Raw genomic sequence first — 19,643 nt, 5'->3', positions numbered from 1 at the left:
AGAGAGAGGGAGAGAGAGAGGGAGGGAGTGGGAGAGAGGGAGGGAGGGAGGGAGAGAGAGGGAGAGAGTGGGAGAGAGGAGAGAGGGAAGGAGGGAGGAGAGGGGGGAGAGAGAGAGAGGGAGAGAGAGGGAGGGAGAGAGGGAGAGAGAGGGAGAGAGGGAAGGAGGGAGGAGAGGGGGGAGAGAGAGAGGGAGGGAGAGAGGGAGAGAGAGGGAGAGAGGGAGAGAGAGGGAGGGACAGAGGGAAGGAGGGAGGAGAGGAGGGGAGAGAGGGAGAGAGAGGGAGGGAGAGAGAGGGAGAGAGGGAGAGAGGGAAGGAGGGAGGAGAGGGGGGAGAGAGAGAGAGGGAGAGAGAGGAAGGGAGAGAGAGAGAGGGAGAGGTGGAGCAAAAGAAGAAGAGCTCTCAATACAGTGATATAGACCGACCAGGGTCTGAGCCCGGGGTCTGAGCCCAGGGGATTGTGGGTAAGTGAAACACGCTTCCTCACCTTGGCCTCCTCCACTGCTCCCCTGCTTCCTCTCATCTTCAGCCAGACCTGTCCGTCTGTGGCCAGGGCTTCAGCCCCCATCTCCAGCCCCACCCCAAACACCCGCTCCACCAGCTGCCCAACACACTGCACCTTTCCCCACACCCTCCTGGGGCAGGCAAACTCATCCTCCACCTCACCTGTCCTCTCCATCCTGTCCTCTCTCCGTCACTGAGAGAGACAGAGACAGAGACAGAGAGAGAGAGGGAGAGAGAGTGAGAGTGAGAGAGTGAGAGTGAGAGTGAGTGAGAGAGAGAGAGAGAGTGAGAGAGAGAGAGTGTGTAAGAGGGGGGTTACTCTAGAAGCTGCATGTCCTCAAACCAAAAAAAATACCCAAAAAACCATAAACATAAACAGAACTTCGAGGGTATAAAACAGGGATATAGGGAATGAGAAGGGTAAATCATTCCACCGCTGGGACCAGAGCAGAGAGCAGAGAACATGCAGAATGAGGGGCCACAAGGGGACCAGAGCAGAGAACGTACAGAATGAGGGGCCACAAGGGGACCGGAGCAGAGAACGTACAGAATGAGGGGCCACAAGGGGACCGGAGCAGAGAACGTACAGAATGAGGGGCCACAAGGGGACCAGAGCAGAGAACGTACAGAATGAGGGGCCACAAGGGGACCGGAGCAGAGAACGTACAGAATGAGGGGCCACAAGGGGACCGGAGCAGAGAACGTACAGAATGAGGGGCCACAAGGGGACCTTGCAGGGGAGTAGAGAGCAATACAAGTTTGGATGTAAGGTGGGGCAGTCCCCTTAGCAGCCTGGAGTGAGGACACTAGGGCCTTGAAGCGGATGCTTCACCAGGCAGCCAGTGGAGGCCGATAGGAACGACCAGAGAGGATAGAGAGGATGGATTTGGCAGTGGGAGTTTCAAGGTGTCAGCACAGGGGTTACAAATCACACAGAACACTGCACACATTATAACTATTTACACCTTTGACCAGCAATGCCAAGAGCTGAGCCCAGAGAAGAGCCAGCTCAGCTGGTCCTGAGGCTCAGTCACTAACCCCCAGTAACACCATCCAGCCTCAGGACTGCTGAGACCAGCTCTCCACATCCTCCCTGAGACCCAGCTCTCCACATCCTCCCTGAGACCCAGCTCTGCACATCCTCCCTGAGACCCAGCTCTGCACATCCTCCCTGAGACCAGCTCTCCACATCCTCCCTGAGACCCAGCTCTGCTCATCCTCCCTGAGACCCAGCTCTGCACATCCTCCCTGAGACCCAGCTCTCCACATCCTCCCTGAGACCCAGCTCTGCACATCCTCCCTGAGACCCAGCTCTGCACATCCTCCCTGAGACCCAGCTCTGCACATCCTCCCTGAGACCCAGCTCTGCACATCCTCCCTGAGACCCAGCTCTGCTCATCCTCCCTGAGACCCAGCTCTGCACATCCTCCCTGAGACCCAGCTCTCCACATCCTCCCTGCTGAGGGCCGGGGCTGTGCAAACCTGGCAGCACAATACGTCGCTACCTGCCAGTTACAGCAGTGACTCCCCACACCAACTATAGTTGATTTTAATTCATCATGCATATTTGTATTACTTATTTGAAGTATTATAATACTCCTAGTAATATTATACTATTATCCAGTTTACATGTATGTCTTTAACCTTTATATTTATTGTTGTTACTACTCTTATTGTAGTTGTTGTTATTATCATTGATTGTAATTAATATGCTTTGGAAATATGTATTTTGAAATAAGTCATGCCAGAAAAGCTATTCGAATTTGAAAAAAGGGGGGTTATGTGAATCTCACTGTTTATGTTTACATAATAACAGTAATCGTTATAACCAGTTTATTTATTAGTTATTTATTTATTGACACACTTTAATTTGCTTTTTCAATAAAGTATTTTACTAACGTTCTCCTGTGGCGGAGAACAGGCTATGTTCAGTCTGACAATTTCCTGGTCTTGGTTTCATTTTTGCTGCTTTCGCGTTTACAGTGAAACTAAAGAAATGACTCTAAACACGTCTGAACACAGACACTGAAGCTCTCGGAAAGGAGCGTCGCCGTGTAAGCCCCCATACCTGGCTCATAAGTCTGCTTCTCTACGGATTCCACGAGCAGCTTGCGATGAAGTTTTGATTACTCTGGGTAGTCTTCGGTCCATAAACACGGCAGCACTCCAAAGTACATTACGAAGGCCGTGTAGGCGTTCACCCCTTCCGTGTCAGTGTACGAAATCGACTTTTAGTAGAAATTAGTATTGCATTCCATCTGCTCCATTTAATCACGTCTTATTTCGTGGAACAAGGGGTACTGTTGACAAAACTGAAACTTAGTCAGAGAAAAAGGCGTAAAACAAACGTGCACTTTAATACCGCCGTTGCTAAGGCAAATCCGCTCGTTCTCTCAGACGTGTTTAAAGTTGGTGGGCATATACTACACGATTACGGCGCTCTGACCCCGCCCATCTTAAACCGTCATGGAGGAATTAGGGGAATTCCGCGTGCGTCACGCAGGTCCTTTAACACCTGCATGGTAAAAGTTTGAAGTAGAAAATACATTTAAGTAGATATAATCTTCTGAATAAGTCCAATCTCTTCAAAATCAGTTTACTTATGATGAAATTTCAACTGTTTGGACAAACTGCGCTGCACTTCTCGCTCAGGTAGGATATGAGCAGAAGAAGCAAACTCTCACATGGTGTGAATTCACCTCAATACCTCAACTCAATATCTGTCTACACTTTACTACTCTAACACTTTCAGCAACTGTAACATTTATTTCGCAATATCAGCCTGAACTCTAGAAAAGTGGGAAAGCTAACTCTGGGTAAGCTAACTCTAGAACAGCGGCGGATGTCTCCACTATTAAAAAGGGGTTCTGAAAGGGTTATTTGATTTGATTGCATGAGTGAACCCATTTCAGTTCCCCTCTATCATAGGTGTGAAGTGTGAAAACTCCCAGACAAAGAACCCTTTAACGAGGTAGCATTCTTTTATGGAATCACAGGGTTCCTATTGGAACCTTTTTTTAGTGTAGCCTACAATTAATATGCTGTAGTTAATGTGTGTGTGTGTGTGTGTGTGTGTGTGTGTATGCGCGTGTGCGCGCGCGCGTGTGTGTACAGATTCAAAACCTGACCTGCTTTACTAAATACCTCTATAAATGGGTATCGTGTAACGTAAGCATCTGTACATTTGAGCAGGTGATCAGACCGTAATCATGTAGGGAAACACCGCGGTAGGTCTGCATGCCTGCATCCTGCTCTGTGTGCTTTTGAGAACTGAAAGTAGTTATAACTGACCCAACCTCTTTACGACCGAGTCGTCAGTAATACGGAGTCGTCAAGAGAAGACGCGGCACATCATTGTTCTTTGTTTCAGGCGTTTTAAATGAAATGTGACCTCACTACGAACGGAAGCAGTGCTTACCTAAGCGAATACACATTCGCAACCGGAAACGTCTTGACGTGAACAAACCTCAGTGGTAAGTCTACAGTTTGTTTCAAGAGTTTTTTCATTTTTGTTCTGAGTTAGGTTGCAACATTGGGATTGGGGCTGATCATTAAAATAGGGAAGTTGCGTTAAAGACGCGGGATGTTGAAGGAAGTGGACATTTCCTCTGAGCATGCATCCTATAGCACACAGCGAAGTATGTAGTACACACTCAGTCACATCTCTCTCTTAATGTACTGTAGTGTGCAGTGTGTATATACTGTATTAGCCCTCTCTCAGTGCAGTGTTAATGTACTGTAGTGTGCAGTGTGTATATACTGTATTAACCCTCTCTCAGTGCAGTGTTAATGTACTGTAGTGTGCAGTGTGTATATACTGTATTAACCCTCTCTCTCAGTGCAGTGTTAATGTACTGTAGTGTGCAGTGTGTATATACTGTATTAACCCTCTCTCAGTGCAGTGTTAATGTACTGTAGTGTGCAGTGTGTATATACTGTATTAACCCTCTCTCAGTGCAGTGTTAATGTACTGTAGTGTGCAGTGTGTATATACTGTATTAACCCTCCCTCTCAGTACAGTGTTAATGTACTGTAGTGTGCAGTGTATATACTGTATTAACCCTCCCTCTCAGTACAGTGTTAATGTACTGTAGTGTGCAGTGTATATACTGTATTAACCCTCTCTCTCAGTGCAGTGTTAATGTACTGTAGTGTGCAGTGTGTATATACTGTATTAACCCTCTCTCAGTGCAGTGTTAATGTACTGTAGTGTGCAGTGTGTATATACTGTATTAACCCTCTCTCTCAGTACAGTGTTAATGTACTGTAGTGTGCAGTGTATATACTGTATTAACCCTCTCTCTCAGTGCAGTGTTAATGTACTGTAGTGTGCAGTGCGTATATACACTCAATGAGCACTTTATTAGGTATTTATATGACTAATTTTTTAGACTGCTGTAGCCTCTCCAATATCCGCAGGGGGGCACAGCTCCAGGCCTGGAGGGTCGGTCTGCGTACTGGTTTTTGTTCCGACCATTTGCCTTGTTTTTTATTTGCTGACAGCTCTATAAATGACCCTGGTTGAAGCCTGTACTTGAGCAGTGAAATCATCAGGACACACTCTCAGTCTGCAGCTGCAGCTGGTACTCACACACACGGCAGATCAGATATGATTCAGTCAATTTAATAATTAAGAGCAGAAGTTAATTAAGTTAATTAAGCACAAAATCCTGAAACGGATCGCTCTTGTTGTGCACCCCTGACTTAGAGGTTTGTGTTCAGAGATGTTCTTCTGCATACCACTGCTGTAATGTGTGGCTATTTGCGTTACTGTCACCTTCCTGTCAGCTTTGACCAGTCTAGCCATCTTCCTCTGACCTCTCTCATTAACAAGGCGTTTCTGCCCACAGAACTGCTGCTCACTAAATATTTTTTAGTTTTTTGCACCATTCTCTGCAAACTCTAGAAACTATTGTGCGTGAAAAAACCCAGGAGATCAGCAGTTTCTGAGATATTCAAACCACCCTTTCTGGCTAACCTCATGAACCTCAACATGTTGATGCACGGAATAGCAATGCTGGCGCAGGCGATGCTAAGGGTGGAGGTGGGGTGTACAGACACCCCCCAATGAGCTTACAAGATTTACATTTACATTTAAAAATAAACAGTTTAAATGCAGTTCACTCATGATTACCTGCTTGTATCAGTACACATATCATATAATGAAATATGAAGTGTTTATAGACAAGTTTATACAATTTAAAACATTTAATCATGAAAATAGTTCACCCAAAAATGAAATGAAAGCATGTTTCCGCTCATCCAGTGTCCATCTATCCCTCAGATAGTTTTGCTGAGATGAGATTTCACTGCTTCTTTAGATGCGGAAATAACGGTCCTCTAGAAATCGCTTGTTTTCTGGTGATCAATGTGCCAAAAAAGACAGTTACTCGCAAATATCAACACGGCTCAAAAATGCACATTTTTATCCAGAACTATTTATTTGACTGCTGTGTCCTCACAAGCAGAAGTTTCTGCTGAAGTACACCAGTATTCTGGGGTAAAGTGTTTATTAAAAAGCTTTAATTATCTAAAAAATGTATTTCGACTTAGATAGTACTCTGGATAAGTCGAAATGTACTTTACTTTCATGTTTGGGTGAAATTTAATGTTTGGGTTTCAGCTGCCCCTTCACTGTCTTTCTGTTCTAGTGAGAAATGCAGCATTTTGGATTGGTTGAAGACTGCAAACTGCAGGACTGGTCTGTCATTGGATCTGGGGGTTTCGGACAGATCTATAAGGCCAAACACAAAGATTTGGGGATGGAGGTGGCAATCAAACTACTGCATTATGATGATGGGTAATATCACACACACACACACAATCTCACACACACACGTACACATGTACACACACACACACACAGACACATGTACACACACAAACACGCATATATGTACACACAATCTCATACACACACATACACATGTACACACACAAACATACACATATCTACACACACAATCACACACACACACGTACACATGTACACACACAAACACATACATATGTACACACACAATCTCACACACTCACATGTACACACACAATCACACACACATGTACGCACAAAATCACAATCACATGTACACACAATCACACTCACATGTACACACACAATCACACTCACATGTACACACACAATCACACACACAGGAAACATGGATTTTAAAGTAATGTTAAAAAATCTCTCTCTTCCCACACGGTCTCCTCCTCTCCTTCTCTCTCTCTCCTCCCCCTCCCTCTCTCCTTCTCTCTCTCCTCTCCCTCCCTCTCTCCTTCTCTCTTTCTGCTCACCTCCCTCTCCCTCTCTCTCTCCTCCCCCTCTCTCTCCTTCTCTCTCTCCTCCCCCTCTCTCTCTCCTTCTCTCTTTCTGCTCCCCTCCCTCTCCCTCTCTCTCCCCTCCCCCTCTCTCTCCTTCTCTCTCTCCTCTCCCTCCCTCTCTCCTTCTCTCTTTCTGCTCCCCTCCCTCTCCCTCTCTCTCTTCCCCCTCTCTCTCCTTCTCTCTCTCCTCCCCCTCTCTCTCTCCTTCTCTCGTTCTGCTCCCCTCCCTCTCACCTTCTCTCTCCTCCCCCTCTCTCTCCTTCTCTCTCTCCTCCCCCTCTCTCTCTCCTTCTCTCGTTCTGCTCCCCTCCCTCTCACCTTCTCTCTCCTCTCCCTCCCTTTCTCCTCCCCCTCCCTCTCTCAGTTCCTGTGCATCTCTGCAGAATGAAGCTGAGTGCATGCAGCAGGGTGGGAGCCTGTATGTGGTGCGTGTTTTTGGGGTGTACCGGGGTGTTCCCCCCGGCAGGAGGCTCTCATGCCAGATGGGCCTGGTGATGGAGCTGATGGAGAGGGGGTCTGTGGAGTCCCTCCTGAAGAGGCTGAGGGGCCCCCCTCCCTGGCCCCTGGCCTTCCGCCTGGCTCATCAGGTGGCTCTTGGCATGAACTTCCTTCACAAGCTTTGCCCCCCACTGCTGCACCTCGACCTCAAGCCCAGCAACGTGCTGCTGGACCACGGCTTCGGAGCAAAGGCGAGTCCCAGGCTTCCTCTATCTCTCCAGGCCTCTGGGCCAAAGTGAGTCCCAGGCTTCCTCTATCTCTCCAGGCCTCTGGGCCAAGGTGAGTCCCAGGCTTCCTCTATCTCTCCAGGCCTCTGGGCCAAGGCAAGTCCCAGGCTTCCTCTATCTCTCCAGGCCTCTGGGCCAAGGCGAGTCCCAGGCTTCCTCTATCTCTCCAGGCCTCTGGGCCAAGGGGAGTCCCAGGCTTCCTCTATCTCTCCAGGCCTCTGGGCCAAGGCGAGTCCCAGGCTTCCTCCATCTCTCCAGGCCTCTGGGCCAAGGTGAGTCCCAGGCTTCCTCTATCTCTCCAGGCCTCTGGGCCAAGGCGAGTCCCAGGCTTCCTCTTTCTCTCCAGGCCTCTGGGCCAAGGCAAGTCCCAGGCTTCCTCTATCTCTCCAGGCCTCTGGGCCAAGGCGAGTCCCAGGCTTCCTCTATCTCTCCAGGCCTCTGGGCCAAGGCGAGTCCCAGGCTTCCTCTATCTCTCCAACTGAAGGACAGGTATAAATACACAGGGGAATGAGACAACCTAGGCGGGGCTTGGGAGTGAGGGCGGTCTAACAAATAAACATCAGGTGAGAAACATGAAAGGGCAATCATACAATAAGAGGGATACATGAAAACTCGGGACTGGATTCACAAAGACACACATGTAAGACAAACGGCATCGGACTAGGGAGTAGACAATTGCACAGAGTTAAGGAACGTAATGATAGGGGAGAGCAGGTGCGAACACTTCGCTGAATCAAGGCCAGCAATTTAGGGATAGAACCGGGAGGCGGAGTTATAGAGCAGTATAGAAGTAGTTAGTATGTTAGTTATGTGATTAAACTATAAATACCCAAAACTAGTGAATGTTAGTTTGTTAGTTAGACAAACATATTACTGTGTTAGTATAATTAGTACTGTACAAATTCTATGTTAGTTGGGATTAGTATATTAGTGCTATCTACAAACATGAAATGGAGAGAAAGCAGGAAGTACGAAAAGTGAGGCAGAGAAGGAATCGTGGGAAACCAGAAAATTCAGAAAACACCTGAATAGTGAGGCACGCAGACAGGGGAGTGACTCGTAAACATTCAGACTCAGACATCACAGGGGAAGACGAGTGCAAAGACTAAAAAACAGAAAACCAGACATGAATATGAAAAATAATAAATTAACAAGAATAACAAAATAAACTAACAGATAAAACTGAGGATCATGACAGTTACAGGGGGTTAGTGATTGAGCCTCAGGACCAGCTGAGTGAGGGGGCTCTTCTCTGGGCTCAGCTCTTAGCAGTGAAGTGTCTCTAGAATGAAAGGCTCTCTCTCTCTCTCTGTAGATCACAGATTTTGGTCTGGCCCGACTGATGCGCAGTATTTCCAGTGTGGGGGGGCGGGAGGAGGACGGAGGCACGCTGCCCTACATGCCCCCCGAAGCCTTCACCTCTGACCGGGCCTACAAAGCCACGCCCGCCTCTGACTCATACAGGTATACCCCCACCCCCACCTCCTACAGGTACACCCCACCCCCACCTCCACCTCCTACAGGTACCCCCCACCCCCACCTCCTCCTGATGGCCACAGCATCTGTCATTCCTTCTGATTTACATTTCTCTCTCTCTCTCTCTCTCTCTCTCTCTCTCTCCTTCTCCCAGTTATGCCATCCTGCTCTGGTCTATAATCACTGGCAGGGAGCCCTATGGTGGTGAGTGATTCTGTCCATCCTGAGACCACAGCTCATATGTGACTTGTGCTGCTGGTCTATCTCCTGCATGTTCTTCATCATTACAGAAACTCTCTCTCTGTCCATCCCTCTCTCTCTGTCCATCCCTCTCTCTCTGTCCATCCCTCTCTCTCTGTCCATCCCTCTCTCTCTCTGTCCATCCCTCTCTCTCTGTCCATCCCTCTCTCTCTGTCCATCCCTCTCTCAGATGTTTGGTCCTGCAGGATCCGGTTTCGGGTCCCAGAGGGGGACAGGCCCAGTCTGGAGGGGGTGAACAGGGCAGCAGTTGAGGGCTTGGGGGAGATCATTGACCTCATGGAGATATGCTGGGACCCCAGCCCCCAAAAACGCCCCTCTTTCCATGGTGAGAACAGGAGAGGCGTGTGCCAGCCAGTCAATCTCAGTCAATGAGTCAGTTAGTCAGTGTGTCAGTGTGTCCGTCAGTGAGTTAGTGTCTGACAGCCAGTGTCAGTGGTGTCACAGTTATCAGGAAAGACAAGCAAGGTTCATATCTCTGTCTGAATGAGGCAGAGATGCAGTATTACATGTTAATGATGGTCACAGTGCTGTATTGTTTGCATGTTGTTGGTGTTGTGTGTATTGCGTTGGGTGTCTGTTGTGTTGTGTATGTTGTGTGTATTGTGTTGTGTGTCTGTTGTGTTGTATATGTTGTGTGTATTGTGTTGTGTTGGGTATGTTGTGTTATGTGTGTGGGTGGTGTGTATTGTGTTGTGTGTGTGTGTGGTGTGTTGTGTATTCAGACTGCTTCCCAGTGACAGAGAAGGTGTTTAAGCTGCACAGCCGTGGAATTAATGATGCCATCCACCAGGTGTCCAAAGCATTGGTACTGCTTTATTATACTCTCATAAGTTATTACAGTATCATTACACAGTTATTACAGTATCATTACACAGTACCATTACAGTTATTACAGTGCTATTACAGTTATTTGAGTATCATTACACAGTATCATTACAGTATCATAACACAGTGTCATATCACAGGTATTACAGTATAATTTTATCAGTTATTCTCTAATTACATTATAATTACTCTGCCATTACATTGTTATACTATCATCACTCAACAATTGCATGCCTATTACATTGTTATAAAACTGTTATTAAACTGTTATTACACTGTTAGAACTCTGCCACAATATTGTCATAACTCTACCACTGTCGTTGCTTTATGTTATGGTACAGGAAAGGATTCTTAATGAAAATGATGTTTATTTCAACTCTTTTTCTCCCTCCCTCTCTTCTTCACTCTTTCTTTCTTTCACTCTATTTCTCCCTCTGTCTCTCTCCCTCTGTAGGATGAAGAGCCCGAGATATCTTCCTCTTGCTCCAGGATTGAAGCTCTTCGCATCTCCCCAACTCCAATACCCAAGGGTACAGCTTTGCACACACTGTCCTGCTGATGAACACACTGCCATTTCAATCCCAACGAACAAACTGCCATTTCATTCTTAGTGTTTATTCTGTCCTGGTGCTCATGAAGGTTCTGATGCATTACGTCTGTGTTACATGTGTGAGAGAGAGAGAGAGAGAGAGAGAGAGTGAGATACTGGGAGAGAACGAGAGACATTCTTCAGGACTCTTTGTTTTTTCTTCAGGGGCTACTCCACATCAGCCAATGAGAATGATGTCTGCTGATCCATCCTTGCCTTCAGCCAATCAGAATCTCCTGGCTGCCACCCCCTCCCAGAAGGCATTGGGCACGGTAGGATTTACTGTTTGAGTGTCTATTTAACGGAGTAGGGCAGTCATTTATCCCAAAAATGTGGTTCAAAAGAATCTAATTAATGAAAGAAATGAAATGTGTTCAAATCTTTAATGTGCAGTCCCTCTGTGTCCTCAGGGGCCATGCTGCCAACAGACTCAAGTCATGTGTTCCAAAGGTAGGCTTTACCCTAACATTACACCACTGTAACAACCGCTTTACCCTAACATTACACCACTGTAACAACCGCTTTACCATAACATTACACCACTGTAACAACCGCTTTACCCTAACATTACACCACTGTAACAACTGCTTTACCCTAACATTACACCACTGTAACAACCGCTTTACCCTAACATTACACCACTGTAACAACTGCTTTACCCTAACATTACACCACTGTAACAACCGCTTTACCCTAACATTACACCACTGTAACAACTGCTTTACCCTAACATTACACCACTGTAACAACCGCTTTACCATAACATTACACCACTGTAACAACCGCTTTACCCTAACATTACACCACTGTAACAACCGCTTTACCCTAACCATTACACCACTGTAACAACCGCTTTACCCTAACCATTACAGCACTGTAACAACCATTACAGCACTGTAACAACCAATACAGCCCTGTAACAACCGCTTTACCCTAACCATTACAGCACTGTAACAACCACTACAGCACTGTAACAACCATTACAGCACTGTAACATACCTTAACCATTACACCACTGTAACAACCACTTTAACCTAACATTACACCACTGTAACAACCGCTTTACCCTAACATTACACCAATGTAACAACATTACCCCACTGTAACAACCGCTTTACCCTAACCATTACACCACTGTAACAACCATTACAGCCCTGTAACAACCATTACACCACTGTAACATACCTTAACCATTACACCACTGTAACAACCAATTTACCCTAACCATTACACCACTGTAACATACCCTAACCATTATACATACCACTGTTACATCCATTACAGCACTGTAACATCCATTACAGCACTGTAACAACAGCTTTACCCTAACAATTACAGCACTGTAACAACCATTACAGCACTGTAACATCCACACACATTATTAACCATTACAGCACTGTAACATCCATTACAGCCATGTAACAACGATTAAAGCACTGTAACAACCACTTTACCTTACCTATTACAGCACTGTAACAACCATTACAGCACTGTAACAACCATTACAGCCCTGTAACAACCATTACAGCACTGTAACCACGATTACACCACTGTAACATACCTTAACCATTACAGCCATGTAACAACCATTACAGCACTGTAACATACCTTAACCATTACACCACTGTAACAACCATTACAGCCATGTAACATCCATTACAGCACTGTAACAACAGCTTTACCCTAACAATACACCACTGTAACAACCGCTTTACCCTAACATTACACCACTGTAACAACCGCTTTACCCTAACATTACACCACTGTAACAACCGCTTTACCCTAACATTACACCACTGTAACAACCGCTTTACCCTAACATTACACCACTGTAACAACCGCTTTACCCTAACATTACACCACTGTAACAACATTACACCACTGTAACAACCGCTTTACCCTAACATTGCACCACTGTAACAACCGCTTTACCCTAACATTACACCACTGTAACAACCGCTTTACCCTAACATTACACCACTGTAACAACCGCTTTACCCTAACCATTACAGCACTGTAACAACTGCTTTACCCTAACCATTACAGCACTGTAACAACCGCTTTACCCTAACATTACACCGCTGTAACAACCGCTTTACCCTAACATTACACCACTGTAACAACCGCTTTACCCTAACCATTACAGCACTGTAACAACCGCTTTACCCTAACATTACACCACTGTAACAACCGCTTTACCCTAACATTACACCACTGTAACAACCGCTTTACCCTAACATTACACCACTGTAACAACCGCTTTACCCTAACCATTACAGCACTGTAACAACCATTACAGCACTGTAACAACCAATACAGCCCTGTAACAACCGCTTTACCCTAACAATTACAGCACTGTAACAACCATTACAGCACTGTAACATCCACACACATTATTAACCATTACAGCACTGTAACATCCATTACAGCCCTGTAACAACGATTAAAGCACTGTAACAACCACTTTACCTTACCTATTACAGCACTGTAACAACCATTACAGCACTGTAACAACCATTACAGCCCTGTAACAACCATTACAGCACTGTAACCACGATTACACCACTGTAACATACCTTAACCATTACAGCCATGTAACAACCATTACAGCACTGTAACATACCTTAACCATTACAGCACTGTAACAACCATTACACCACTGTAACATACCTTAACCATTACACCACTGTAACAACCATTACAGCCATGTAACATCCATTACAGCACTGTAACAACAGCTTTACCCTAACAATACACCACTGTAACAACCGCTTTACCCTAACATTACACCAATGTAACAACATTACCCCACTGTAACAACCGCTTTACCCTAACCATTACACCACTGTAACAACCATTACAGCCCTGTAACAACCATTACACCACTGTAACAACCGCTTTACCCTAACATTACACCACTGTAACAACCGCTTTACCCTAACATTACACCACTGTAACAACCGCTTTACCCTAACATTACACCACTGTAACAACCGCTTTACCCTAACCATTACACCACTGTAACAACCGCTTTACCCTAACCATTACAGCACTGTAACAACCATTACAGCACTATAACAACCAATACAGCCCTGTAACAACCGCTTTACCCTAACCATTACAGCACTGTAACAACCATTACAGCACTGTAACAACCATTACAGCACTGTAACATACCTTAACCATTACACCACTGTAACAACCACTTTAACCTAACATTACACCACTGTAACAACCGCTTTACCCTAACATTACACCAATGTAACAACATTACCCCACTGTAACAACCGCTTTACCTTACCTATTACAGCACTGTAACAACCATTACAGCACTGTAACAACCATTACAGCCCTGTAACAACCATTACAGCACTGTAACCACGATTACACCACTGTAACATACCTTAACCATTACAGCCATGTAACAACCATTACAGCACTGTAACATACCTTAACCATTACAGCACTGTAACAACCATTACACCACTGTAACATACCTTAACCATTACACCACTGTAACAACCATTACAGCCATGTAACATCCATTACAGCACTGTAACAACAGCTTTACCCTAACAATACACCACTGTAACAACCGCTTTACCCTAACATTACACCAATGTAACAACATTACCCCACTGTAACAACCGCTTTACCCTAACCATTACACCACTGTAACAACCATTACAGCCCTGTAACAACCATTACACCACTGTAACAACCGCTTTACCCTAACATTACACCACTGTAACAACCGCTTTACCCTAACATTACACCACTGTAACAACCGCTTTACCCTAACATTACACCACTGTAACAACCGCTTTACCCTAACCATTACACCACTGTAACAACCGCTTTACCCTAACCATTACAGCACTGTAACAACCATTACAGCACTGTAACAACCAATACAGCCCTGTAACAACCGCTTTACCCTAACCATTACAGCACTGTAACAACCATTACAGCACTGTAACAACCATTACAGCACTGTAACATACCTTAACCATTACACCACTGTAACAACCACTTTAACCTAACATTACACCACTGTAACAACCGCTTTACCCTAACCATTACACCACTGTAACAACCGCTTTACCCTAACCATTACAGCACTGTAACAACCATTACAGCACTATAACAACCAATACAGCCCTGTAACAACCGCTTTACCCTAACCATTACAGCACTGTAACAACCATTACAGCACTGTAACAACCATTACAGCACTGTAACATACCTTAACCATTACACCACTGTAACAACCACTTTAACCTAACATTACACCACTGTAACAACCGCTTTACCCTAACATTACACCAATGTAACAACATTACCCCACTGTAACAACCGCTTTACCTTACCTATTACAGCACTGTAACAACCATTACAGCACTGTAACAACCATTACAGCCCTGTAACAACCATTACAGCACTGTAACCACGATTACACCACTGTAACATACCTTAACCATTACAGCCATGTAACAACCATTACAGCACTGTAACATACCTTAACCATTACAGCACTGTAACAACCATTACACCACTGTAACATACCTTAACCATTACACCACTGTAACAACCATTACAGCCATGTAACATCCATTACAGCACTGTAACAACAGCTTTACCCTAACAATACACCACTGTAACAACCGCTTTACCCTAACATTACACCAATGTAACAACATTACCCCACTGTAACAACCGCTTTACCCTAACCATTACACCACTGTAACAACCATTACAGCCCTGTAACAACCATTACACCACTGTAACAACCGCTTTACCCTAACATTACACCACTGTAACAACCGCTTTACCCTAACATTACACCACTGTAACAACCGCTTTACCCTAACATTACACCACTGTAACAACCGCTTTACCCTAACCATTACACCACTGTAACAACCGCTTTACCCTAACCATTACAGCACTGTAACAACCATTACAGCACTGTAACAACCAATACAGCCCTGTAACAACCGCTTTACCCTAACCATTACAGCACTGTAACAACCATTACAGCACTGTAACAACCATTACAGCACTGTAACATACCTTAACCATTACACCACTGTAACAACCACTTTAACCTAACATTACACCACTGTAACAACCGCTTTACCCTAACATTACACCAATGTAACAACATTACCCCACTGTAACAACCGCTTTACCCTAACCATTACACCACTGTAACAACCATTACAGCCCTGTAACAACCATTACACCACTGTAACAACCAATTTACCCTAACCATTACACCACTGTAACATACCCTAACCATTATACATACCACTGTTACATCCATTACAGCACTGTAACATCCACACACATTATTAACCATTACAGCACTGTAACATCCATTACAGCCCTGTAACAACGATTAAAGCACTGTAACAACCACTTTACCTTACCTATTACAGCACTGTAACAACCATTACAGCACTGTAACAACCATTACAGCCCTGTAACAACCATTACAGCACTGTAACCACGATTACACCACTGTAACATACCTTAACCATTACACCACTGTAACAACCACTTTAACCTAACATTACACCACTGTAACAACCGCTTTACCCTAACATTACACCAATGTAACAACATTACCCCACTGTAACAACCGCTTTACCTTACCTATTACAGCACTGTAACAACCATTACAGCACTGTAACAACCATTACAGCCCTGTAACAACCATTACAGCACTGTAACCACGATTACACCACTGTAACATACCTTAACCATTACAGCCATGTAACAACCATTACAGCACTGTAACATACCTTAACCATTACAGCACTGTAACAACCATTACACCACTGTAACATACCTTAACCATTACACCACTGTAACAACCATTACAGCCATGTAACATCCATTACAGCACTGTAACAACAGCTTTACCCTAACAATACACCACTGTAACAACCGCTTTACCCTAACATTACACCAATGTAACAACATTACCCCACTGTAACAACCGCTTTACCCTAACCATTACACCACTGTAACAACCATTACAGCCCTGTAACAACCATTACACCACTGTAACAACCGCTTTACCCTAACATTACACCACTGTAACAACCGCTTTACCCTAACATTACACCACTGTAACAACCGCTTTACCCTAACATTACACCACTGTAACAACCGCTTTACCCTAACCATTACACCACTGTAACAACCGCTTTACCCTAACCATTACAGCACTGTAACAACCATTACAGCACTGTAACAACCAATACAGCCCTGTAACAACCGCTTTACCCTAACCATTACAGCACTGTAACAACCATTACAGCACTGTAACAACCATTACAGCACTGTAACATACCTTAACCATTACACCACTGTAACAACCACTTTAACCTAACATTACACCACTGTAACAACCGCTTTACCCTAACATTACACCAATGTAACAACATTACCCCACTGTAACAACCGCTTTACCCTAACCATTACACCACTGTAACAACCATTACAGCCCTGTAACAACCATTACACCACTGTAACAACCAATTTACCCTAACCATTACACCACTGTAACATACCCTAACCATTATACATACCACTGTTACATCCATTACAGCACTGTAACAACAGCTTTACCCTAACAATTACAGCACTGTAACAACCATTACAGCACTGTAACATCCACACACATTATTAACCATTACAGCACTGTAACATCCATTACAGCCCTGTAACAACGATTAAAGCACTGTAACAACCACTTTACCTTACCTATTACAGCACTGTAACAACCATTACAGCACTGTAACAACCATTACAGCCCTGTAACAACCATTACAGCACTGTAACCACGATTACACCACTGTAACATACCTTAACCATTACAGCCATGTAACAACCATTACAGCACTGTAACATACCTTAACCATTACAGCACTGTAACAACCATTACACCACTGTAACATACCTTAACCATTACACCACTGTAACAACCATTACAGCCATGTAACATCCATTACAGCACTGTAACAACAGCTTTACCCTAACAATTACAGCACTGTAACAACCATTACACCACTGTAACAACCATTACAGCCCTGTAACATCCATTACAGCACTGTAACAACCATTACACCACTGTAACAACCATTACAGCCCTGTAACAACCATTACAGCACTGTAACAACCATTACACCACTGTAACAACCGCTTTACCCTAACATTACAGCACTGTAACATCCATTACATTACATTACATTATTGGCATTTGGCAGACGCTCTTATCCAGAGCGACGTACAACAAAGTGCATACCCATAACCAGGGATAAGTTCGCTGAAAGACCCTAGAGGTAAGTACAATTTCAACTGCTACCTGTACAACAAAGATAAGGACAAGGGCCATTTTTTTTCTTTTTTTTTTTTCTTTTTTGAACAAACAAACAAACAGAGCAAAAGTCACCAAAGTTAACTATCCAAACACTGCTTACCTAGCCAACTAAAAATTACACCACTACACCACTGTAACAACCATTACAGCACTGTAACATCCATTACACCACTGTAACAACCGCTTTACCCTAACCATTACAGCACTGTAACTACCGCTTTACCCTAACCATTACAGCACTGTAACAACCATTACAGCACTGTAACAACCATTACAGCCCTGTAACAACCATTACAGCTCTGTAACAACCGCTTTACCTTAACCATTACAGCAGTGTAACAACCATTACAGCACTGTAACAACCACACACATTATCCATTACAGCACTGTAACAACCATTACAGCACTGTAACAACCATTGCAGCACTGTAACAACCACACACACATTACTGACCATTACAGCACTGTAACTAAAGGCCCGGACACAGCAAACCGACGGTCGGCCGTCGGACGTCGGTGGCGCCCTGTCGGCCGAGTCTTTCCGGTGTGTCCCGCACGGCAACACTCCGTCGGCGTGTTTTGGAGGGCTCCGTCGGAGCCCCCGGAGCCGTCGATGAGAGAGAGTTCTCTGATTGGCTGTCCAGCTAGCGAATCAGTGCACGAGAAGAGAAACGGAAGCGACGAAACCAAGCCATTCCAAAGTTACTATCACTACCAGACATAATTTTCTATTAGTATTACTAAATAGCGAGAGAACAAGGAAATCGCTGCAAACTGTTTGTTGTGAGCGAGACAATGGCTGCTTCTAGGTCCAACGCAATGCAAACGCATTCCCCGGTCTTCCGGTTTCCATTTTTTGAAAGACAAATACAGACTACCGCCACCTGCTGGTGTGGAGAGTTATTACCTCTCAGGCAGGCGCAGAACGTACGTGCAACTCGGCCGTCGGCGGACCGTCGTTGCGGTGTGTTCGGCACAGCCAACATTAACGGCGCGTATCGACGCGAGGCGATCTTTGTCGGCGCTCCGCGGCCGACCGTCGGTTTGGTGTGTCCGGGCCTATACACACACATTACTAACCATTACACCACTGTAACATCCACAAACACATTACTAACCATTACAGCACTGTAACACTGTCATTTTTCATCAGTGTGAATTTCTGGGAAAAATAAAAGAGTGAGGTTAAAGTTTGGTTAAATATTATTTCCCTCTCTATTTTAGGAGATGTGTCCGTACATATTTCCAGTGCAAATGGCGTGATGGTGGGAAGCCACAACACCATGACCATCACCACTGGCCACCGCCCGCGCCGCAGAAACCCCACAGCACCCGCTAGGGTCAGCCTCCCCGCTCAGCAGCCTGCCAAACCTTTCCAGTGAACCCACCTGGGCCCCTCACACACCTGGGCCCCTCACACACCTGGGCCCCTCACCCACCTGGGCCCCTCACACACCTGGGCCCCTCACCCATCTGGGCCCCTCACCCACCTGGGCCCCTCACACACCTGGGCCCCTCACCCACCTGGGCCCCTCACACACCTGGGCC

At 45.2% G+C, this 19,643-nt stretch overlaps 1 protein-coding gene across 2 annotated transcripts; it reads left to right on the top strand.

Annotated features, from left to right (window-relative positions):
* Positions 1-3,010: 3,010 nt before the first annotated feature.
* LOC133135540 (receptor-interacting serine/threonine-protein kinase 4-like) lies at positions 3,011-19,629 on the top strand. Of its 2 annotated transcripts, XM_061252616.1 has the most exons (12): positions 3,011-3,157; positions 3,876-3,978; positions 6,157-6,305; positions 7,194-7,518; positions 8,870-9,018; positions 9,185-9,234; positions 9,461-9,616; positions 10,014-10,096; positions 10,571-10,646; positions 10,871-10,977; positions 11,116-11,155; positions 19,320-19,629. In XM_061252616.1, the coding sequence occupies exons 3-12, from the start codon at positions 6,163-6,165 to the stop codon at positions 19,475-19,477; spliced, it is 1,287 nt and encodes a 428-aa protein (XP_061108600.1). In that variant the 5' UTR covers positions 3,011-3,157; positions 3,876-3,978; positions 6,157-6,162; the 3' UTR covers positions 19,478-19,629. The 2 variants fall into 2 exon arrangements, with proteins under 2 accessions (XP_061108600.1, XP_061108599.1); XM_061252615.1 differs by lacking the exon at positions 3,011-3,157 and having other exon boundaries at positions 3,674-3,978.
* The last annotated feature ends 14 nt before the right edge of the window (positions 19,630-19,643 follow it).

The sequence above is a fragment of the Conger conger genome, chromosome 8 (genome assembly GCF_963514075.1).
Source record: "Conger conger chromosome 8, fConCon1.1, whole genome shotgun sequence".
In the NCBI taxonomy this organism is placed as follows: domain Eukaryota; kingdom Metazoa; phylum Chordata; class Actinopteri; order Anguilliformes; family Congridae; genus Conger; species Conger conger.
This window is presented reverse-complemented; position numbering and strand designations above follow the sequence as displayed.

Excerpts from the sequence above, each read along its gene's own strand:
- LOC133135540 (XM_061252616.1), top strand. The coding sequence starts at position 6,163 with ATGCAGCATTTTGGATTGGTTGAAGACTGCAAACTGCAGGACTGGTCT. Across the intron at positions 7,519-8,869 it reads ACCACGGCTTCGGAGCAAAG|ATCACAGATTTTGGTCTGGC; the intron begins GCGAGTCCCAGG and ends CTCTCTCTGTAG. Across the intron at positions 10,978-11,115 it reads CCCAGAAGGCATTGGGCACG|GGGCCATGCTGCCAACAGAC; the intron begins GTAGGATTTACT and ends CTGTGTCCTCAG.